The sequence below is a fragment of the Panicum hallii genome, chromosome 2 (genome assembly GCF_002211085.1).
Source record: "Panicum hallii strain FIL2 chromosome 2, PHallii_v3.1, whole genome shotgun sequence".
Classification (NCBI taxonomy): Eukaryota; Viridiplantae; Streptophyta; class Magnoliopsida; order Poales; family Poaceae; genus Panicum; species Panicum hallii.
This window is the reverse complement of record NC_038043.1, coordinates 49,584,093-49,600,535: the sequence shown is the minus strand read 5'-3', so window position 1 is coordinate 49,600,535 and position 16,443 is coordinate 49,584,093. Positions and strand designations below refer to the sequence as shown.

At 48.3% G+C, this 16,443-nt stretch overlaps 4 protein-coding genes across 7 annotated transcripts; 3 read left to right on the top strand and 1 right to left on the bottom strand.

Moving 5' to 3' along the window:
- Nucleotides 1-525: 525 nt before the first annotated feature.
- LOC112879867 (protein CURVATURE THYLAKOID 1B, chloroplastic-like) lies at nucleotides 526-2,348 on the top strand. The gene is made up of 6 exons (XM_025944285.1): nucleotides 526-746; nucleotides 867-964; nucleotides 1,071-1,157; nucleotides 1,252-1,314; nucleotides 1,409-1,446; nucleotides 1,982-2,348. Exons 1-6 carry the CDS (start codon nucleotides 650-652, stop codon nucleotides 2,040-2,042), a joined length of 444 nt encoding a protein of 147 aa, XP_025800070.1. The 5' UTR covers nucleotides 526-649; the 3' UTR covers nucleotides 2,043-2,348.
- Nucleotides 2,349-3,317: 969 nt separating this feature from the next.
- LOC112879866 (protein SUPPRESSOR OF FRI 4) lies at nucleotides 3,318-7,583 on the top strand. 4 transcript variants are annotated; one of them, XR_003226203.1, is made up of 8 exons: nucleotides 3,319-3,708; nucleotides 4,323-4,420; nucleotides 4,752-4,872; nucleotides 4,994-5,391; nucleotides 5,771-5,886; nucleotides 5,999-6,907; nucleotides 6,982-7,068; nucleotides 7,177-7,231. XR_003226203.1 is itself a non-coding variant. In XM_025944283.1 (8 exons), exons 1-8 carry the CDS (start codon nucleotides 3,518-3,520, stop codon nucleotides 7,246-7,248), a joined length of 1,137 nt encoding a protein of 378 aa, XP_025800068.1. In that variant the 5' UTR covers nucleotides 3,319-3,517; the 3' UTR covers nucleotides 7,249-7,583. The 4 variants fall into 4 exon arrangements, 3 of the variants coding, with proteins under 3 accessions (XP_025800067.1, XP_025800068.1, XP_025800069.1); XM_025944283.1 differs by having other exon boundaries at nucleotides 5,999-6,052; nucleotides 7,177-7,583; XM_025944282.1 differs by having other exon boundaries at nucleotides 3,318-3,708; nucleotides 5,999-6,052; nucleotides 6,982-7,583.
- Nucleotides 7,584-8,139: 556 nt separating this feature from the next.
- On the top strand, nucleotides 8,140-10,352 carry LOC112883411 (extensin-like). The gene is made up of 3 exons (XM_025948707.1): nucleotides 8,140-8,382; nucleotides 8,697-10,013; nucleotides 10,137-10,352. Exons 1-3 carry the CDS (start codon nucleotides 8,301-8,303, stop codon nucleotides 10,166-10,168), a joined length of 1,431 nt encoding a protein of 476 aa, XP_025804492.1. The 5' UTR covers nucleotides 8,140-8,300; the 3' UTR covers nucleotides 10,169-10,352.
- Nucleotides 10,353-10,458: 106 nt separating this feature from the next.
- LOC112883412 (mitochondrial amidoxime reducing component 2-like) lies at nucleotides 10,459-13,094 on the bottom strand. The gene is made up of 8 exons (XM_025948708.1): nucleotides 12,776-13,094; nucleotides 12,524-12,673; nucleotides 11,977-12,153; nucleotides 11,792-11,880; nucleotides 11,619-11,683; nucleotides 11,381-11,483; nucleotides 10,876-10,986; nucleotides 10,459-10,750 (listed from the first exon to the last, which is right to left on the bottom strand). The coding sequence occupies exons 1-8, from the start codon at nucleotides 12,927-12,929 to the stop codon at nucleotides 10,622-10,624; spliced, it is 978 nt and encodes a 325-aa protein (XP_025804493.1). The 5' UTR covers nucleotides 12,930-13,094; the 3' UTR covers nucleotides 10,459-10,621.
- Between the last annotated feature and the right edge of the window lie 3,349 nt (nucleotides 13,095-16,443).

Below are 16,443 nucleotides of genomic sequence, written 5' to 3'. Positions count from 1 at the left end.
TGCACTGCAAAAGTGTACACTAAGAGGCTGTTTGATACCTCGGACTAAATTTCAATCCCTATCTCATCGAATGTTCGACACTAGCTAGAATATAGACTAATTATAAAACCAATTGTATAAATGGAGACTAATTCGCGAGACGAATTCATTGAGCCTAATTAGTTTATAATTTGACTACGTTGTGCTATAGTAAATATGTACGAATGATGGATTAATTAGACTTAAAATTCAGCTTGTAAATTAGTCTACATTTATACCATTAGTTTTATAATAAATCTATTTAGTACTCAAATATCTCATGCGACGGCCACGAGACATCCCTAAGCGACGACGTCCTAGCCGAGTCGTTATCCGCTCGTACCGGATCTATGTTTTTCCCCTTCGAAACTGGGGTTGGCAGACACTATCCGTAGGGCGATTCCCGACCCCACAACGTGTGGTGCGCGCCCTGCCCAAAATCCGCTCCCCTGCCGCTCCACCACACTCGCACGCCCGCCGTCGCTGTCGCGCGCTCGCGTCCCTCCCTCCGCCGCGCGCCTCCCCCCCTGCCCCCTCCCGCACAAAGCCGCCGCCGAGCCAGGCCACCCACCTTCCGCCTCCTCCCCGCCCACCACGTGATCTGATCTGAGCGCGCAGCTGCTGCCATCCCATGGCCACCGCCTGCCGCTTCGCCGCGCCGCTCGGCCTCGCCACGCTGCCCCGCGGCCGCGTCCCCGCCGGCGTCGTCGTGGCCGTCGCCCAATGCGGTGAGAGCACCTTCCTCGCCGGCCCCGCCGCTTGCTCTCTCGATCCCGCTCTTCTCCTAGTGGTTACGCGACGGTGGTTATCCAGCTAACCGCGTGCTTTTTAATTGACCCGACAAGCAGGCTCCAAGGTCTCGAGAGGCGTCGCCGTCAGAGCAACGTCCGGCGGCGAGGGCGTGACGGAGGATGTGCCGGAGATCGTCAAGGCTGCCCAGGACGCGGTCAGCATCCCTACGCCCTCCTCGTATTAGTCTCCTTTTGAGTTGCTGCTAGCTGCCTGTTTGCTGCTGCGCAATTTGCGTTACCGTGAGCGTTGTCTCTAGGCAGTGGGACAAAGTTGAGGACAAGTACGCCGTGGCCACCATCGGCGTCGCCGCCATCGTCGCGCTCTGGACGGCGGCAGGGGCTCTCAAGGTACAGGACGAAGACGACCTGCTATAGGTTTACCTTGCTCTTCACTTATGTGCAGATATGTGAAGTTGAAAACATGCTCTTCTTGTGCACTCAGGCCATCGAAAAGCTTCCTCTCCTGCCTGGTGTCCTTGAGATTGTTGGAATCGGCTATACTGGGGTAAGTTCTGAAGCATTTCTACTTGCATAGATTCTGTTGAGAGTTATTACTGATGGACTCCTTTTATGAACATCTCTGGAATGTGTTGCTGCAGTGGTTCACATACCGCAACCTCGTCTTCCAGCCAGACAGGTGAGACACACTGTTCTTGCAATCCTTTTTAACTTTACAACTTCGTTCTGTAATCCACCTTTCTTCTTCTACCAAGACCATATTATTGTTCCTTTTCTCTTCCTGAACCATAAAAAAGTACCACAAGTAGGAAGTAAACCGTGGGATGATTAAGTTCTTTTTGTGACCTATCAAATAGCTTATGAACACTCTTCAATTAAAAGATACATGTCTTGAATTACACCAAATTTAGTTTTCCAGGACTTAGCTGATGACAATATGTTTTACGTTATGCCGTGACACAAATGATATAACAGTTTTATGCTTAATTCTACTGAAAACTGCTTCAGGAATATTGTTGCAAAGAGATCATTCTTTTACACAAATTGCTTTGCTATGAGCTTGTACCTGACCGATTATGTTCTTGATGCAAAGACAGTAATTTTTTTTAAAGAAGAACAATATTATTGCTACTATGCTTGCATAAAAGAGGAACTAGCTATAGTTTGGTATATTTTCTAATGCTTATCAAGTGTTATGTGCTGATGAATTACAGGGAAGCTCTTATCAGCAAGGTCAAGAGCACTTACGAAGAAATCACCGGGAGCAGCAGCTGATCAAGCATCATTTAGGGATCCGTAAGCAGATGCTAGAATTGCATCCGCGAGCACTGAGCTGCCATGCAAGTGAAAGTGCTAACATTTGAGACTCGATCATGTACTGTTTCTGGTCCTCTGACTTGAGTCAGAGAGAAACCTCTGCTGATGAGCTAGTCGTTTGCTTATATTGATGTAATATTTATAACATATTTCCAGTTCCTTTCCAGATTACTGCGCACTCGGAAGCCTCATATGGGATTGAAGAGGACATTGATTGGCTCGTTGATTTTTAAAACAATTCAGACTTATAATCTTTTGGCTGAATGTTTCTGTACCAATGAGCATTGATATATCTTCTCTTAAGAAAGAGCATTACTTAACACCCCCCCCCCCCCCCCCCCTTTTGTGGGACTAGAAACTGAACTCCAGCTGAAGACCCGTTAAAGGCGACCACCAGCTAATTGAAAACAAGAGAATACAAATTATCCAATCCTACAATGTTCTTACTAGTCATTGATCAACTTTTATTGTACACATACAAACTATGAGTCCTGAAGGTTTCCTAGTTTGCCTTGTACACAGAACGTATGATATACCTGTTCTGCCCTTGATAAAATGCCAGTATCGAATTCGAATGAGTGTTTTACTTCTTTGCCGTATGATCTACCCTCTCCTATATCTTCCCATTCTCTTTCTGTCCCTGGCTCTTTGCTGCCTTCTGTGGCTGCTTTCATGTCGATCATAAGAAATGACGAGCAGTGACCCATCATCGCGTTTGTACCTCGAGAACAGCTAACCTTTCTGTTTTCATGCGTGTTAACAATGCAAAATAACTACTCAGATCATTAGATGGATTCAACCCGGCCCCCAATGCGAAGTGGAGTTGATTCTAGATGATTGGTCGCCGTCGGTGTCTCTTCTTCATGGTATTCATGTTTGCAGATCGCCTTTGGGCTTGTGGAGCTTTTGTAGCTGAAAGGTTTCCAAGTTATGAAGCCCATTCATGTGGATGTTGCCGCTAGAATTCCAGTTAACGCAGACACAGGCTTGCTGATTGATTTTAGCACTTAGCAGAGCAGCTATCTTCTTCGTGCTCGGAGCTCGGGGGGGACGATTCCCAATGGGCCAAGATGGTCGGTTAAGAAGAAAGAGCCTTGGTCCAAGGCCCTAAAGGAGAGGCCGTGAGAAGGGGGGGAAGTCCACCCCCACGTCGGTCAGAGCCCGAAACCGAATCACCACCAGCACACGGGCACCGCGGTCCGCGGTGTTATATTTGCAAAGAGCCCCCTCCAAATCCCGCACCGCCCGACCAAGCCCCCAACCCGCACGAGACGAGAGCCGCCGCGTCCGCTGCGTCTTCGCCCGCGCCTTCTTCCTCCCTCCCTCGCTCGTTCCCCCGCCTCCCCGGCCTCGCCGAAACCCTAGCCCTGTAGCCCAGGCCCCGCCGCCGTAGAGGGAAGGAGAGAGCGGCGTCAGGAGGAGGGGGGGCGCCGATGGGGAAGAAGAAGAAGCGCGTGGAGAAGGTCTTCTGCTACTACTGCGACCGCGAGTTCGACGACGAGAAGATCCTCGTCCAGCACCAGAAGGCCAAGCACTTCAAGTGCCACGTCTGCCACAAGAAGCTCTCCACCGCCTCCGGCATGGCCATACACGTCCTCCAGGTCCACAAGGAGTCCGTCACAAAGTGAGAACACGCCCTCCCCTTCCCTCCCGCTCCTCCCCTCCCTCCTCGATCCGCGCCCGCCTCGATCCGGCACGGTTGGGTGGATTGGGGGCTCGGCTCCGCTGATTGCCGCCGGCGCTTTGCCCTGCTTGATTTGATCTGTTTTTGGCCCCTTGTTATTGCACGGCTTAGTCGGTGGATTGCACGTGCGCCGCCTGATTGGCGCAACTGTTGAGGGCTGAATTTTGGGAAACACCCTCATTGTCTGTGCATCCAAAGTTTTCTACTCTTCCCTTCAATTTTTCAATTTTTTCTAGTCTTTCGAAATTAAATCCTCTTCGACAGCCCCTCTTATTATGACCTGAGTGTTGTTCTGGATGATAAGCTTGTGTTGGGAGTTGTTATGAGCATAAGCCCGTAGCTTGGCGCTTTGCTCGTTTTATTAATGTCTGTCATACTTGATTTGAGCATGTCGGTGTTTACAAACATGTGAGCCTTGATAACCTCTCACTTGAGTTTATTAGCCTTATCTGTTACTCCCACAAAAGTGCATTTTTTTTCCAAGTACAACTTTGTGCACTAATAACAACTCTTAACCGTTAGTTACGGATATGTTAAACCATTTTTGGCTACAGGGTTCCTAATGCAAAGCCTGATAGGGAGTCAACAGATATTGAGATCTTTGGAATGCAAGGAATCCCTGCACATGTATTGGCTGCTCACTATGGAGAAGGTATGACGGTTTCTCTACTGTATTATGTCCCCCCTATGTTTTATGGATCACTGGGGAATGCTGAAAACTGTCATGAATTTAGAAGGGCACTGTCTCTGTAGTTTCTTGTTTTTGATAGTAGCAGTTGTTTTGTCGTCTTCTCACAAGGAAAACACTATATATCGGAGGTTTCTTTAATACTCTTAACAAGCATACAAGGCTCACATAGAGGAAAATCGATTATCAACGCACAGGAAATAAATTGACTTTAAGAGCTGAACTCGCTAGTTTACATTTTTCCAGAAAGAGCGTTATAAGTTCCCACTTTACCTGACACCTGTTTCACGTGCAGAGGAAGATCCTTCAGCAAAGGTAGCCAAAGTAGAAGTGCCGCAGGTAAGGCCTGTTATTATGCCTAATTCGCTAGGCATGGCATTTCCTCCACGACCAGCTTATGGTGTAGCACCTCCAATGTAAGTTCTTTGCTTCCTCCTGTCTGCTTGCAACAATTTAATATTTGTGTTCCCCATTCCATATGTAATCATTATGAGCACTCATTTTGGAAATTTTCTAAATCTTTCACATTGCTGGCAGCTATAATCCTGCACTGAATCCTTTGATGGCCCGACCTCCAATTTGGCCTACTCCACCAGCACAAGCTTGGTATCCACAACAAGTAGCATACCCACAACAACCACCAGTTTCAGTTGCTCCAGTAGTTGCTGGGATGCCACCACAACAGCCACTATTTCCTATTCAGAATGTGCCTACTCCTATGACATCAGCACCTGCTAATGTACTTCAGACATCGTTTCCTATGGCTCCTCCAGGAGTACCTTCACCTGTTGCCCCTCAGATTTCCCAGCCTTTGTTTCCTGTTAACACTTCCGTTGTCAATGGAGCTGCAAGTTCCCCATTTGTAGCATCTGTTGCACCTGGAACCATCTCGGCAAGCTCTCCTCCAGCAGTTGGATATGGAGCCAATAACCAAGGTAAGTTGATCTTTAAACCCTTTTTTTCAATGGTGCAGTAGTGCAGTGTGCTATATGCCTATGTCTTCATTTCCTGTGGGAAAATATGGTTGACTTCAGCATGTGCACTGTTGAATTTGTGTAGACGAAATCAAAGACACACATAGACAGATAACTGTTATTATCACATCTTAAAATGACTTTATTTTTGTTATCCTGAAAGAGAAACTAGTTTGATAGGAAATGTTCTGTATATTGCCCTTTTTATTTTTATAACTTCAATATATTGTCATGATGGGACTCAGGTGAATGATGCTTGTCTATCCAGTATTTGTTTTTGTCCATGGTGCAAGGTATGCTCTCAATGAACTTAATTACATGTGCTTCCCCCCTTTTCCAGGCACTGGTGGTCCAGCAGTTGGATCTTCACCCGCAGTATCCAATAACAAAGCATCTGGTACCCAGCCAGCTACAAATGAGGTTTATCTGGTGTGGGATGATGAAGCAATGTCAATGGTATGCTTCTACTCTTTATCTCTTGTTCTTTTAGATTACTTGTGCTTTTGGTGCATTATGGCAATATGACTTGAAAATGTTAATAATCTCGATTGTTTGTTGACTTCTGTAGGAGGAAAGAAGGTTGTCGTTGCCCAAGTATCAGGTGCATGATGAAACTAGCCAGGTAAGTTGTGTATTTTATGTTTAAACTATTATTTTAGTTTCTCATACTTAAGTTCCCTGCTGTTCTGCATTGAGTGATAGAGATATGATGTTTTGATGCTTTCAACCAATTCTTACGTAAAGTGTATGCATGGTATTTGTATCTTTTTTTTTGTGCTGTTCTCATCTAGGCAGTTCATTGTAGGGTGGTAGGATAAATGTTAATATTAGGCTGACATTATTAGCCATGCATGTTGCGTCATGCGCTTGTGTGTAAGGAGTGAGTGAGTGAACATCTTGGAAGGTTTCACTACTCTTGACTTGTTTATTATATAGGAATACGAACTTGTCCTTTTGTTTTCCTTGGTGATACTATGGACACAATAGGTACATTTGGTGATACAGACATTTCTTTTGTGCCTAACTTAAATGGTAAATTAAAATAGCATCTCAGTTTACAGCCAATTCTTATTTGTTCCGTGGATAGAACTGCCACTTTCATTTTCACTTATTTTTTTGGCACATGGAAAATTAAAATAGTATTCTCAGTTTACCTACTCAGTTGTGAACTTACAGTCACAAGGGTATGTTATTCTTGAATGTTTTGTGGGGAATATGAAATAGGCTCATCCAGTCATAGCAATGTTAGTCTGAGATGATTCGTGTTCTATGCTACCTTTTTACATTTTCACAATGTCTCCGCTGTGTTTATTTGATTGATCACCTATATCCTGCTGATTTCGCGCACATGAGGAGTTCCAAGTAGGTATTTACATTGTTCTTCCTAATAGTAAGTTTTCTATAATCTGACAAATCTCGTGGTGCTGTGATAATGACCTGAGGGTTATCGACCAAGCCCTGGACGGTTGGCAAATCTGTATGTATTTAATTTCAATTGAAGCATTATTTTTATTCATTGCCAATTCACTGCATGCAAATATGGGTTTGTAGCAAAATAGGTGGCTGAGGTTCTGCCAATACGGTAGCATTTATTGTAGCTTAATTTTGGTCGAGAATGTGGCAAGAGTTTTGCTCCAGGTCAGCTTTCATTTGGCCAGCGAGCCTGAGATGGTGCTTGAATCTTTGTTCCTGAGGCATCTACCATATCTAACACCAAGTTTTTTGTTTCGTGATTTGTATGAACAGATGAACTCAGTTGACGCAGCAATTGATCGAAGAATATCAGAAAGTCGGCTAGCAGGACGCATGGCCCTATGAAGAAGCTGGGCCTTGCTTGGTAGATTACCCCTTTCAGTTCGGCGATGGACCCTGCCTGTGTGCATGTATCGCCTTTCAGCAGTGGTCCTGTTCATTTAGTTAGTCGATGGAGTTACTGCAGTTAAAGAATGTGCTGTTTCTGACTTGTTGGACGGTGTCGAGCTTTTGCTCTTGTATCCTTCCAGCTGAAGGAAATGAATGTTAGTCTTTAGAAGTTATTTGGTCCATTTTTATTTTACCTCACTGGGAATCTGATGATGAATTGTGGCAAGTTCTGCCCTGTTATAGCCTAATGATATGTTCCTGATGGTTTTTACTGTTTGCAAAGCAAACTCCAAATTGTTGCCTATTTTAATAACGTGTCCCAACTGTTCCAAGAATATCAGGGATGATGCAATCTTGGAATTTTCTTTCCACTGCCCTGATTATTCGTCCTTTAAACTTTAACCTGGTTGGAAACTGTTGTATGTAGAATCTCTCTTGAGTGTCATGTGCAACTGGTTCTTTTATGGTTCCAGGTATGTTTCTAGGTGCTGCAAGTTACATCCTTAGTCCCTAGACCTGTAGATCCTCACAAGTCACAAGATGTGTGCATGACTATACCAAGTAGTAGCAGTGCCCAATTCCGAGTGGGGCCTATCTTGAGTGATCCCCAAGCAAATGAAAAGGGGAGGGCGAGACCTTCCCAATCTGCATTTCTCTGGGCACGAAGCAAGCATCTGTGCCAAGATTGCCAAAGGAGAAAAGGGCGCCGGGCCGGCAGCCGAATCCGAAACCTCAAAATCACCAACGAATCCAATCATTTCCATGCTGCTTCACTCGTATACAGTGACGCTTTTACCCCAGCTAGCAGCTACCCAAGTGAGGTGCGCTTGGCTCTGGCAGAAAAGCTCACACATGGCTCGGTCTCGGCAACTCTTTCACTGCTCTCTTCAGCCCTTGCTTCACTTGTCTGTCGAGCTCAGCTTTAGGCGCCTTTTGTTTAACCAGGGCATGGCTGCTATAACAACCCCGGACCTACGGCTCGCACGGTCGCCACGCATCCTTCCGCCATGGAGGAGAGCACCGCGTGCCTGCGCCCGTTGCGCCTGCTCTTCGTCGTCTTCGTCTCCTTCGCCTTCGTCGCGCGATGTGGTGCGTGTGATGTGTCCATCTCCTTCTTCCATGATAATCTGTTCTTCAGATTGCATTTGGATTTTGTGTACGAGAATTTTTGGGTCATCATTCAAGCAACCAAGTAGTTGCTAGTATCTTGTTCTAGTACTCTGACATGACTGTCAAAAGATTCATTTATTCTACCAGTATCATTCCTTCAGTAAGCTTCTGCCATTGCTTGCTCGTTCCATACTTTTCCTTCTGCTATCAATTCCTTCCACTAACTCGCTACGACAAGAAGTAATGAATTGCTACCAGATGATTAACAAGAGCTTGTCAATTTGATTGGACAGGAGGAGCAAGAATGCTGAGACCAGAGGAGCTGCGAGTGCGTCACCACCACCACTCTTCCTCTGACCCCTACTACAGCACGCCGGTGATGCCTCCCTACGGAGACGTGTTCGGGCCGCCAAACCCCCCTCCTCCTCCCGGCTCTCCCAACTGCGGCCTCACCCCGGACGCGCCGCCGCCGCCGTCGGCGACCACCGTCCCGGCGCCGGCCTTCGTCTACTCGTCCCCGCCGCCGCCGGAGACGGACTACTACTACCCTCCGCCGTACATCAGCCCAAACCCACCAGATATCAGCCCAAGCCCACCTCCCACGGATACGCCGCAGCTCCCGCCAATCGTCTACCCAAGCCCACCAGAAATCACCCCCAGCCCACCAGAGGTCGCGCCATACCCGAGCCCACCTGAAGTCGCACCATACCCGAGCCCACCTGAAGTCGCACCCAGTCCGCCAGAGATCGCGCCGTACCCGAGCCCACCTGAGGTGTCCCCAAGCCCACCAGAAATCACACCGTACCCGAGTCCACCGGAGATCTCCCCGAGTCCACCAGAAATCTCGCCAAGCCCACCGGAGATCTCGCCGAGCCCACCGGAAATCGTCCCAAGCCCACCTAGTTACGAACCTAGCCCGCCGAGCTACGAACCGACCCCACCGAGCATTGTGCCGAGCCCGCCGGAGTACGCGCCGGAGCCACCAACCTACGAACCAAGCCCGCCGGAGTACGCGCCGGAGCCGCCAACCTACGTTCCGAGCCCACCGGCGTACTACGCGCCGGAGCCACCAGCATACGTGCCGAGCCCGCCAATCTACGCGCCGTATCCGCCCGGGATCATCCCGAGCCCGCCGGAATACGCGCCGGAACCGCCTGGACTCGTCCCGAGCCCGCCGGAGTTCGCGCCGGAGCCACCAGGGTTCGTCCCGAGCCCGCCGATCTACGCACCGTACCCTCCGGGGATCGTGCCGGGCCCGCCGGAGAACGCGCCGGAGCCGCCGGGGGCCGTCCCCTCCCCAGGGGGCGGCTTCATGCCGCCGGTGGTGTTCCCGCCCCCGTTCGCGACGCCGTCGCCGGGGGGGACGGTGGGCTCGGAGTGGTGCGTGGCTAAGCCGTCGGTGCCGGGGCCTATCGTGCAGCAGGCCATGGACTACGCGTGCGGCTCGGGAGCGGACTGCGACTCCATCCAGACGTCGGGCCCGTGCTTTCGGCCGGACACCATGGTGTCGCACGCCTCCTTCGCCTTCAACAGCTACTGGCAGCGCACAAAGGCCAACGGCGCCACCTGCGACTTCGGCGGCACTGCCATGCTCATCACCAAGGACCCAAGTAAGCCATCTCAGTAGCAGAAACCAACAATGCACACTGCACAAACGTTGCAGAATCCAACAACAGTTTCTTCAGCTCAGGGCATGTAATCTAACCTGGTATGATTTTCCTTTTCTTTTTCAGGCTACGATGGCTGCCATTACATTTTGATGTGATCCGTCACAGGGTCCTTTAGGAGCTGGACCCCTAAGCAACATTTTCTGAAGATTAGAAGAACTAGAGGTACATGCTGTTCTAATGATTGTGAGGGCAGTTGCAGTGGATCACTGATTTTGTATAGGGTAAAAGACTTCATCCATCCTATTTAGACGGTTTCTAACTCCTTTCCCCCTCTTTTTGGTACACACTTCTTATTGTTTTGTATTATTCTGAATAAGGAATGTAATTTCATAGTGGTTAATAAGTCTCTGATGAAGGCACAGGCACAGCTAATTCATGAGTAGTGTGCAGTGGAAAATCCTTTTATTGCATCATCCAATAGTAACAGCCTGCTGTTTCTTTTAATCTGAGCACAATGCACATGACAAATGCATTTCTCACGTTTTGTTGACAATTTGGTTTAAATGTTACTATAGTCTATTGCACATGGGAAACTGAAAAGCCCTGATTCAGGCTGGGGCTTCATTAGAAGAAGTGAATGCCTGCTGAACATAAACTGGATCGCCAACCTTGATGATCTTTCCTTTGCTGTTTCCTGATAGAGATTCCTTGCAGACTAAATTCTGACCAAAGTACACCTAGAGAAATCGATTAAAATGTTCAGTTCTCAGTGGTCCTGAGGATGTTGAAGTAAAAACTTGCAAGGCCACACACAACTTCGTAACGGTCCAAACGGATGAAATGAGCTGCATGATACAATTACCTGCCGTTTATTTTTGTGGCTTGGACGCAGCACTTCGTCAGACCGAAATGTCATTAGAGTTTCAGTTGGTTCAGTGCCAGGTATTCCATTGTCTTGATCAATGGTTGGTACCTGAATTAGTCAACAACAGTAATTAAGCAACAGAGATTTTTTGGCTTGCTGAAGTAAAAGGTGCCATCAGACTATCAGAGTATCCAATTTCTCAGTTTCTATGTGACATGAAAACCATCATTATATTGTTTGAAATCCACAGATAACTCATTAACCATACTACAGCGTACAGATACGATAAATTGACTGACGGGATAAGTACTTAATAGATCATACATGCGACATAAAAGATATCAGAATAAGATTATCATACAATCACGTAGTTCAACAATGGGACCATAAAGCCATGTTTGTTGGACCGCTGAATTTTTTTCATCAGTTATCATGTTCCTTTCCAGACAAAAACTGCATAATCAACTTCAAAGCTAGGAGAATATTAGTGACAGCATCTTACTTTGCAACGGTTGCATAACTTCACACCTTGAAATGTTAGGTTGTTTATCTTTATGGTTTTCCATAGATCCTCTGAGTATGGTTGGCATCCATCCACTAAAATACTGCCAAAAAATCAGCTTAGTAAGAAGGTATGTACGCAGTTAGTAACCAGCTAGCTATCAACTGCAACAGGATAACCCAATTAAAAACAATCTATTCAGAAAACAAAATTACAAGTGAATATGCGTGATGCTCACTTTGGTCTGAAGCGGTTCATTGGTATAGGTTCTTTAAGAATCTCATTTAGTGCATCCAGTGAGCCCTGCAACACAAGTAAACGGGCATCATGAACTGCAAGTTTGTGTTTGGCAACATTCCTACAGGACACTTATCTCGAAACTGAATAGAAGTATGAACTCATGAACTGTACCTGAGAGGCTATCAGAAACGGGAAGCAATCTGTAAACATGATCTTGTAACCTTGGGCATAATCAGGATCGGTCGGTCTAGTTTCCGACGCTGTCAAAAATGAAGCAGAACAAGCTTTGTCCATAAGTAACAGAGAAGATCCTCTAACTGAGCAGACCTACTCCAGGGAAATGTCAAGGTTGGTACCTTCTTTGAAGCGCACCAGTCGACTTGGCTTCTCAAAGTAAGTGGAGAACCATTCGGCTGCTTCGGCTCCTTCATCGTATGCAGAGCCAGACCACTCCCACACAGAGACATCATCAATTGTGGTGCGTTCCGCAGCAAGAGGGATCTTCAATGGTTCCATTCCGCGTGCTCTGATTACTGCAAGATTTGGAGACGTGTGGATAAAAATTTGTCTTTAGGGGTCTCCTTTGAAACTGAATATGGAGACCTAACGGGAAAGAGTGCACATGTGAAACCGAACATGTCATGTTCATGAACTGATAAACTTTTGGCCTCTTTTTTTTTTTTAAAAAAAACTTTGGCAAACATTTAGCAGAGCGATAGCCTTTTCCGTACAGAGTAATTGCTAGCAATTGTGGATTGATCAGCATGGATTAAGGTTGTTCGTACAATTAGTTCCATTGCCCGCTAGCAAGATGAGTAACAGGTACTAGCAGTCGGGGCATTGCAGTGCTATTGTAGTCTATACATGCGGAACAATCAGAGAAATGAGTCCGAAGAAGAATACCCATGTGGTCGTCGGCCGTGGCTTGCCAGTCCTCGGCGAAGGCCTCCGGCGGCAGCTCCACCTGGACGAGCGCGAGCTTGGGCTCCACCCGCTGGGTGTAGGCTCGCCCTTTGGCGTTCACCACCACCCACTGCCGATCCCACCGGAACCCTGCGCGGCCGCCACCAGATTACAGCCCGTGACTCGGACATCTCAGGGAGGAAGAGAACGCGATGGACGGACTAGCTCTAGCTGAGTGCAGAGGCCGCATACCAGTGGAGACGATGGGGGCCTGGGGCACGGCGATTCCCCGGCAGGACTTGATGGGGTAAATCAGGATGGACTTCACCGTCGCCGCCGGCTCCCCATCGCCGCCGCCGCCGCCGAGGAGGGAAGAGAGGAAGGAGGCGGCTTTCTCCATGGCCATGGCTTATCGCCCGCCTCGGTAGGCTGGAAGAAGGAAGATGGCACGTGGTGCTTGTGGACTGTACTGGGTAGTGAGGTGATGGGGGCTGAAATGGGAGATGGAGCAGGAGCAGATTCTTGGCTGGCTCGGTGCCGTCTCGTGCAGCGCCTCTGCCTGCGGATGCGTCCAACATCAGCGCGATGGCATGGCGGCATTTGTTTAACTCTCGCCTAGACAAAAAGAAAAAAAAAACGCATCTTTTCCAATGAGAAAAAAGGTAAGATAAACTGCCCCAATCGAGATAGGTTTAGCAATTAAGTAAGGCCGATTAATCGAAAGAGAACCGTGTGGTGAGTGTCACCGGTGGTCGTGATGATTTCCCGGTGGCGGTAGCGTAGAGTCCGCACCATGTAAACGGCGGAGCTGACATTCCCTGTCGCTTTCGCCGCGACACGTCACTGCGCCGCCGTCCACATCCGGTGACCATCGATCTCTCTTCTCGAGTTTTCATCCATGCGTGAATTAAGACGAAACAGCTACGAGTCTGAAGAACCACTAGAACTGACGTTTTATGTCATCGAACGATTATCTTCATTTTTTGGGGAAAGAAAAAAAAACAATGCACCTGGAACTTGTGCTTTTTCTGTCGCCATAAAAAAGATCAAGACAGGCCCGTCGTCTGAGCATGCCACATAGAGGCTGGATTTCCCTGAGCAAACCATGGTCATCCATTTTGGTAACTTGGCTGTTTAAGCTGGATTTTGCAGAGAGGTTCTTGCCATTCTGAATGTTGTTTGGGCATACATGCTACATGCTTGCCTGTTCACCCTCACCATTTAGTTGCGATGAGCTAAAGCGTATGCCGTTTGTGATGTTGAACAGCAAGGTGCGAGCTCGCTGGGGATAATGGAGCTCCCATGTGAAATAGCTTCAGGTTCGCGGTAATTCCTCGACCTCCTCAAGATCCCTCATCTGCTTATTGCAATGGGTTCAATTCCCCCCAGTCTTCACATACCCGTGTTTCCAATGTATGTTCTTCAGTTCATAATAGTCTTCAATACATGAGAATTGGTCAGTAACATAGCAGCCGCATTTCTGCCTTGGATGGTTCTCTTCTGCTACATGTCAAGTTTATGATATATGCAGGCTGGCTGCTTCATATCCTTGGTTCAGAACCCTTATGCAAGCCTTCTCTGAAGATGCGTGTATTTCAAGAAGAAAATGTTTGAAGCAATGATTTGTAGGCAATGACATCAAAACTCGATGACAAGTGCCTTATCAGAACTCAAGCCTCCCGTACAACTTCAGAAGCTTGGGAGCGCCGCATTCGCATCCCAGACCATCTGTTCTTCCTGCTGTTCAAGTTGGAAAAAGGAAAAGTAAGCAGCTGAAAATTGTAAGAGACGACAGAAGAAAAACGAATAGCTTTTGACATGCTGAAAATTAGGGATGAAACTCTGACATATACATTTCCTAACAGGTTGCAGGTTTGCTTGAATTGCACAGTGTACAAATTCTTCTTCTCTTTTGTGCGCACAAGAGAAGTTTACTACGTACATGTTCATCTTCACCCCCAGCATTTAGATACCATGACTGGAGCTGTATTGTCATTTTCAGCTGCTTATAACGAGTCTTCAGTCTTTAGATATCTCTATTTTCCAACAAACGTTCGTCGGTTCAGAAAAGTTCAGCTCCCATGCAAATTATCCAGTAAAATATCAGTCGCAATTCTACCTTCCGTGGTTCTTATAAACTTGGCCAGTTGATGATTTATGTACAGGAATAATTCCCGGAATATACATAGATGGTACTTGGTAGTCATACACTGAATTTCTGAACCAAACTGAAAAGGACAATGAGGTTTGAGAAACAATTGAGCTTAACATTTAGGCCGGGCCGTCAGTGTTCCGCACAGATGATCTTGCATGCTGGAACCTGTTGCTGAATGCTGACTGCATCTTCAAGCTGTCGGTGACCAAATGGATCATCTTCGAAGAAGCAACGCTTATTTCAGTTGAACTCAAACGAGTTCCTTGTTATAAATACAGTACAGGTAACGCCCGGCGACGGGAACGAGATCCTCTGCAGTAGTTGAAACTATGTGAGAGGGACGTCCGTCATATCTGTACGTTCGCTGGACATCGAACGGCCTGCTCGTCAAAGCAAGCGAAAGTTCACCCCGCCAGTCAAGTACCTGCTTATTTGACCTACAAGCAAGCCAATTACTCATCTTCCACACTCGTGGTTGTCTTCTTGCTCACTCGTTCCATCCATCCGCCGCCGGGGCATCGGAGAACCGAGAAATAAGCTCGGCGCGGCGCAGCGCAGCCACATCACATTGCCTCTGCCTAGCCTGCATCACTGCGGGCAGTTTTCTGAGCGAGGCCGGCAGCACAGCAGCAGCCAGACAAGCTAAATTTTCACCAGCCTGGCACCCTTCCTCCTGCGATGGGCATCACCAGCCGCCCTCCATGCGGCGGTGCTGCGGGGTGACCCCCCTTTGACAGCCGCAGCAGTGATCGGACCCCTCGCCGGCGGCGAGCCGTCAGAACTCAGAACCACTCCACGATGACGTACTGATGGCAAGGCCCAGGCAATGCTGGAGAGCGAGGGACGGTATCCGGCTCGGTGGAAGGAAAAGAGCAAGGTGCGGCACCCCGCGGTGCTGAACGGCGACGAGCGAGCCATGACACCCGACGACGCGGTGGGCGGCGGCGAGATGCGCGGTGGAAACTGGAAAGCGGCGTTCTGTTTTTTCCTGCAAGGTGCGAACGGAAGCCGTGTCCCGTGTGTAGACAACCTGGGCTTTTATTACTTGATGATGGGCTGGTTTATGGGCCGTTTGGTGATGTATTTCTTCTCCTGAACGTGCGCGCCGTCAGATGCCCATCCGACGTCCCAGCGCAGCCAGACGTCCCTCCGTCGTAAAGAGAAAAATGTTAGGGGACCGGCGACGACGAGGTCCGGCGCGCAAGACGGGAACGGAGGCCGCGGCGACCAGAATAGGAAGGATGAGGAAGTCTCTGAACTTGAAACAATGCACTTGGAACGAGCGCCGCGCCGGCGACCCTCGCACATCGCGGGACGCGGGGCACTGGGCAGCATCACCAAGCGAGCACAAGCCTGACTGCCGCCGAGAATGGATAGGAGGGACGCGGCGATGGATATCCGTTGCGGAATTGGATAGCGGAGAACCGGAGGCTACTCGGGGCGACGAAGTGGCCGTCGCCGTCGCCGTCGCCGGAGCAGAAGGGAAGAACGCACGGAGGGCATCTGCCGGAAAAGGGGGACCGTATTGCAAAAAACTGAGATCACAAGTTACATATACCCCTAACCGCGATGCTAATTAATTAGGGGGTTTGTACAATGTTCGGAATCGTATTTTACATTTAACCCTCTAAACTGGATCGCGATCCAAATTAGGGGGTTTAGTGTAAATGTTCGGGTCACATCACAAATACCAGATTGTAAAATGTCAGCTCCGACTCGCCGTGGTTCACAACGGCGGCGTGATCTCGCCACGGCCGAACCGGCC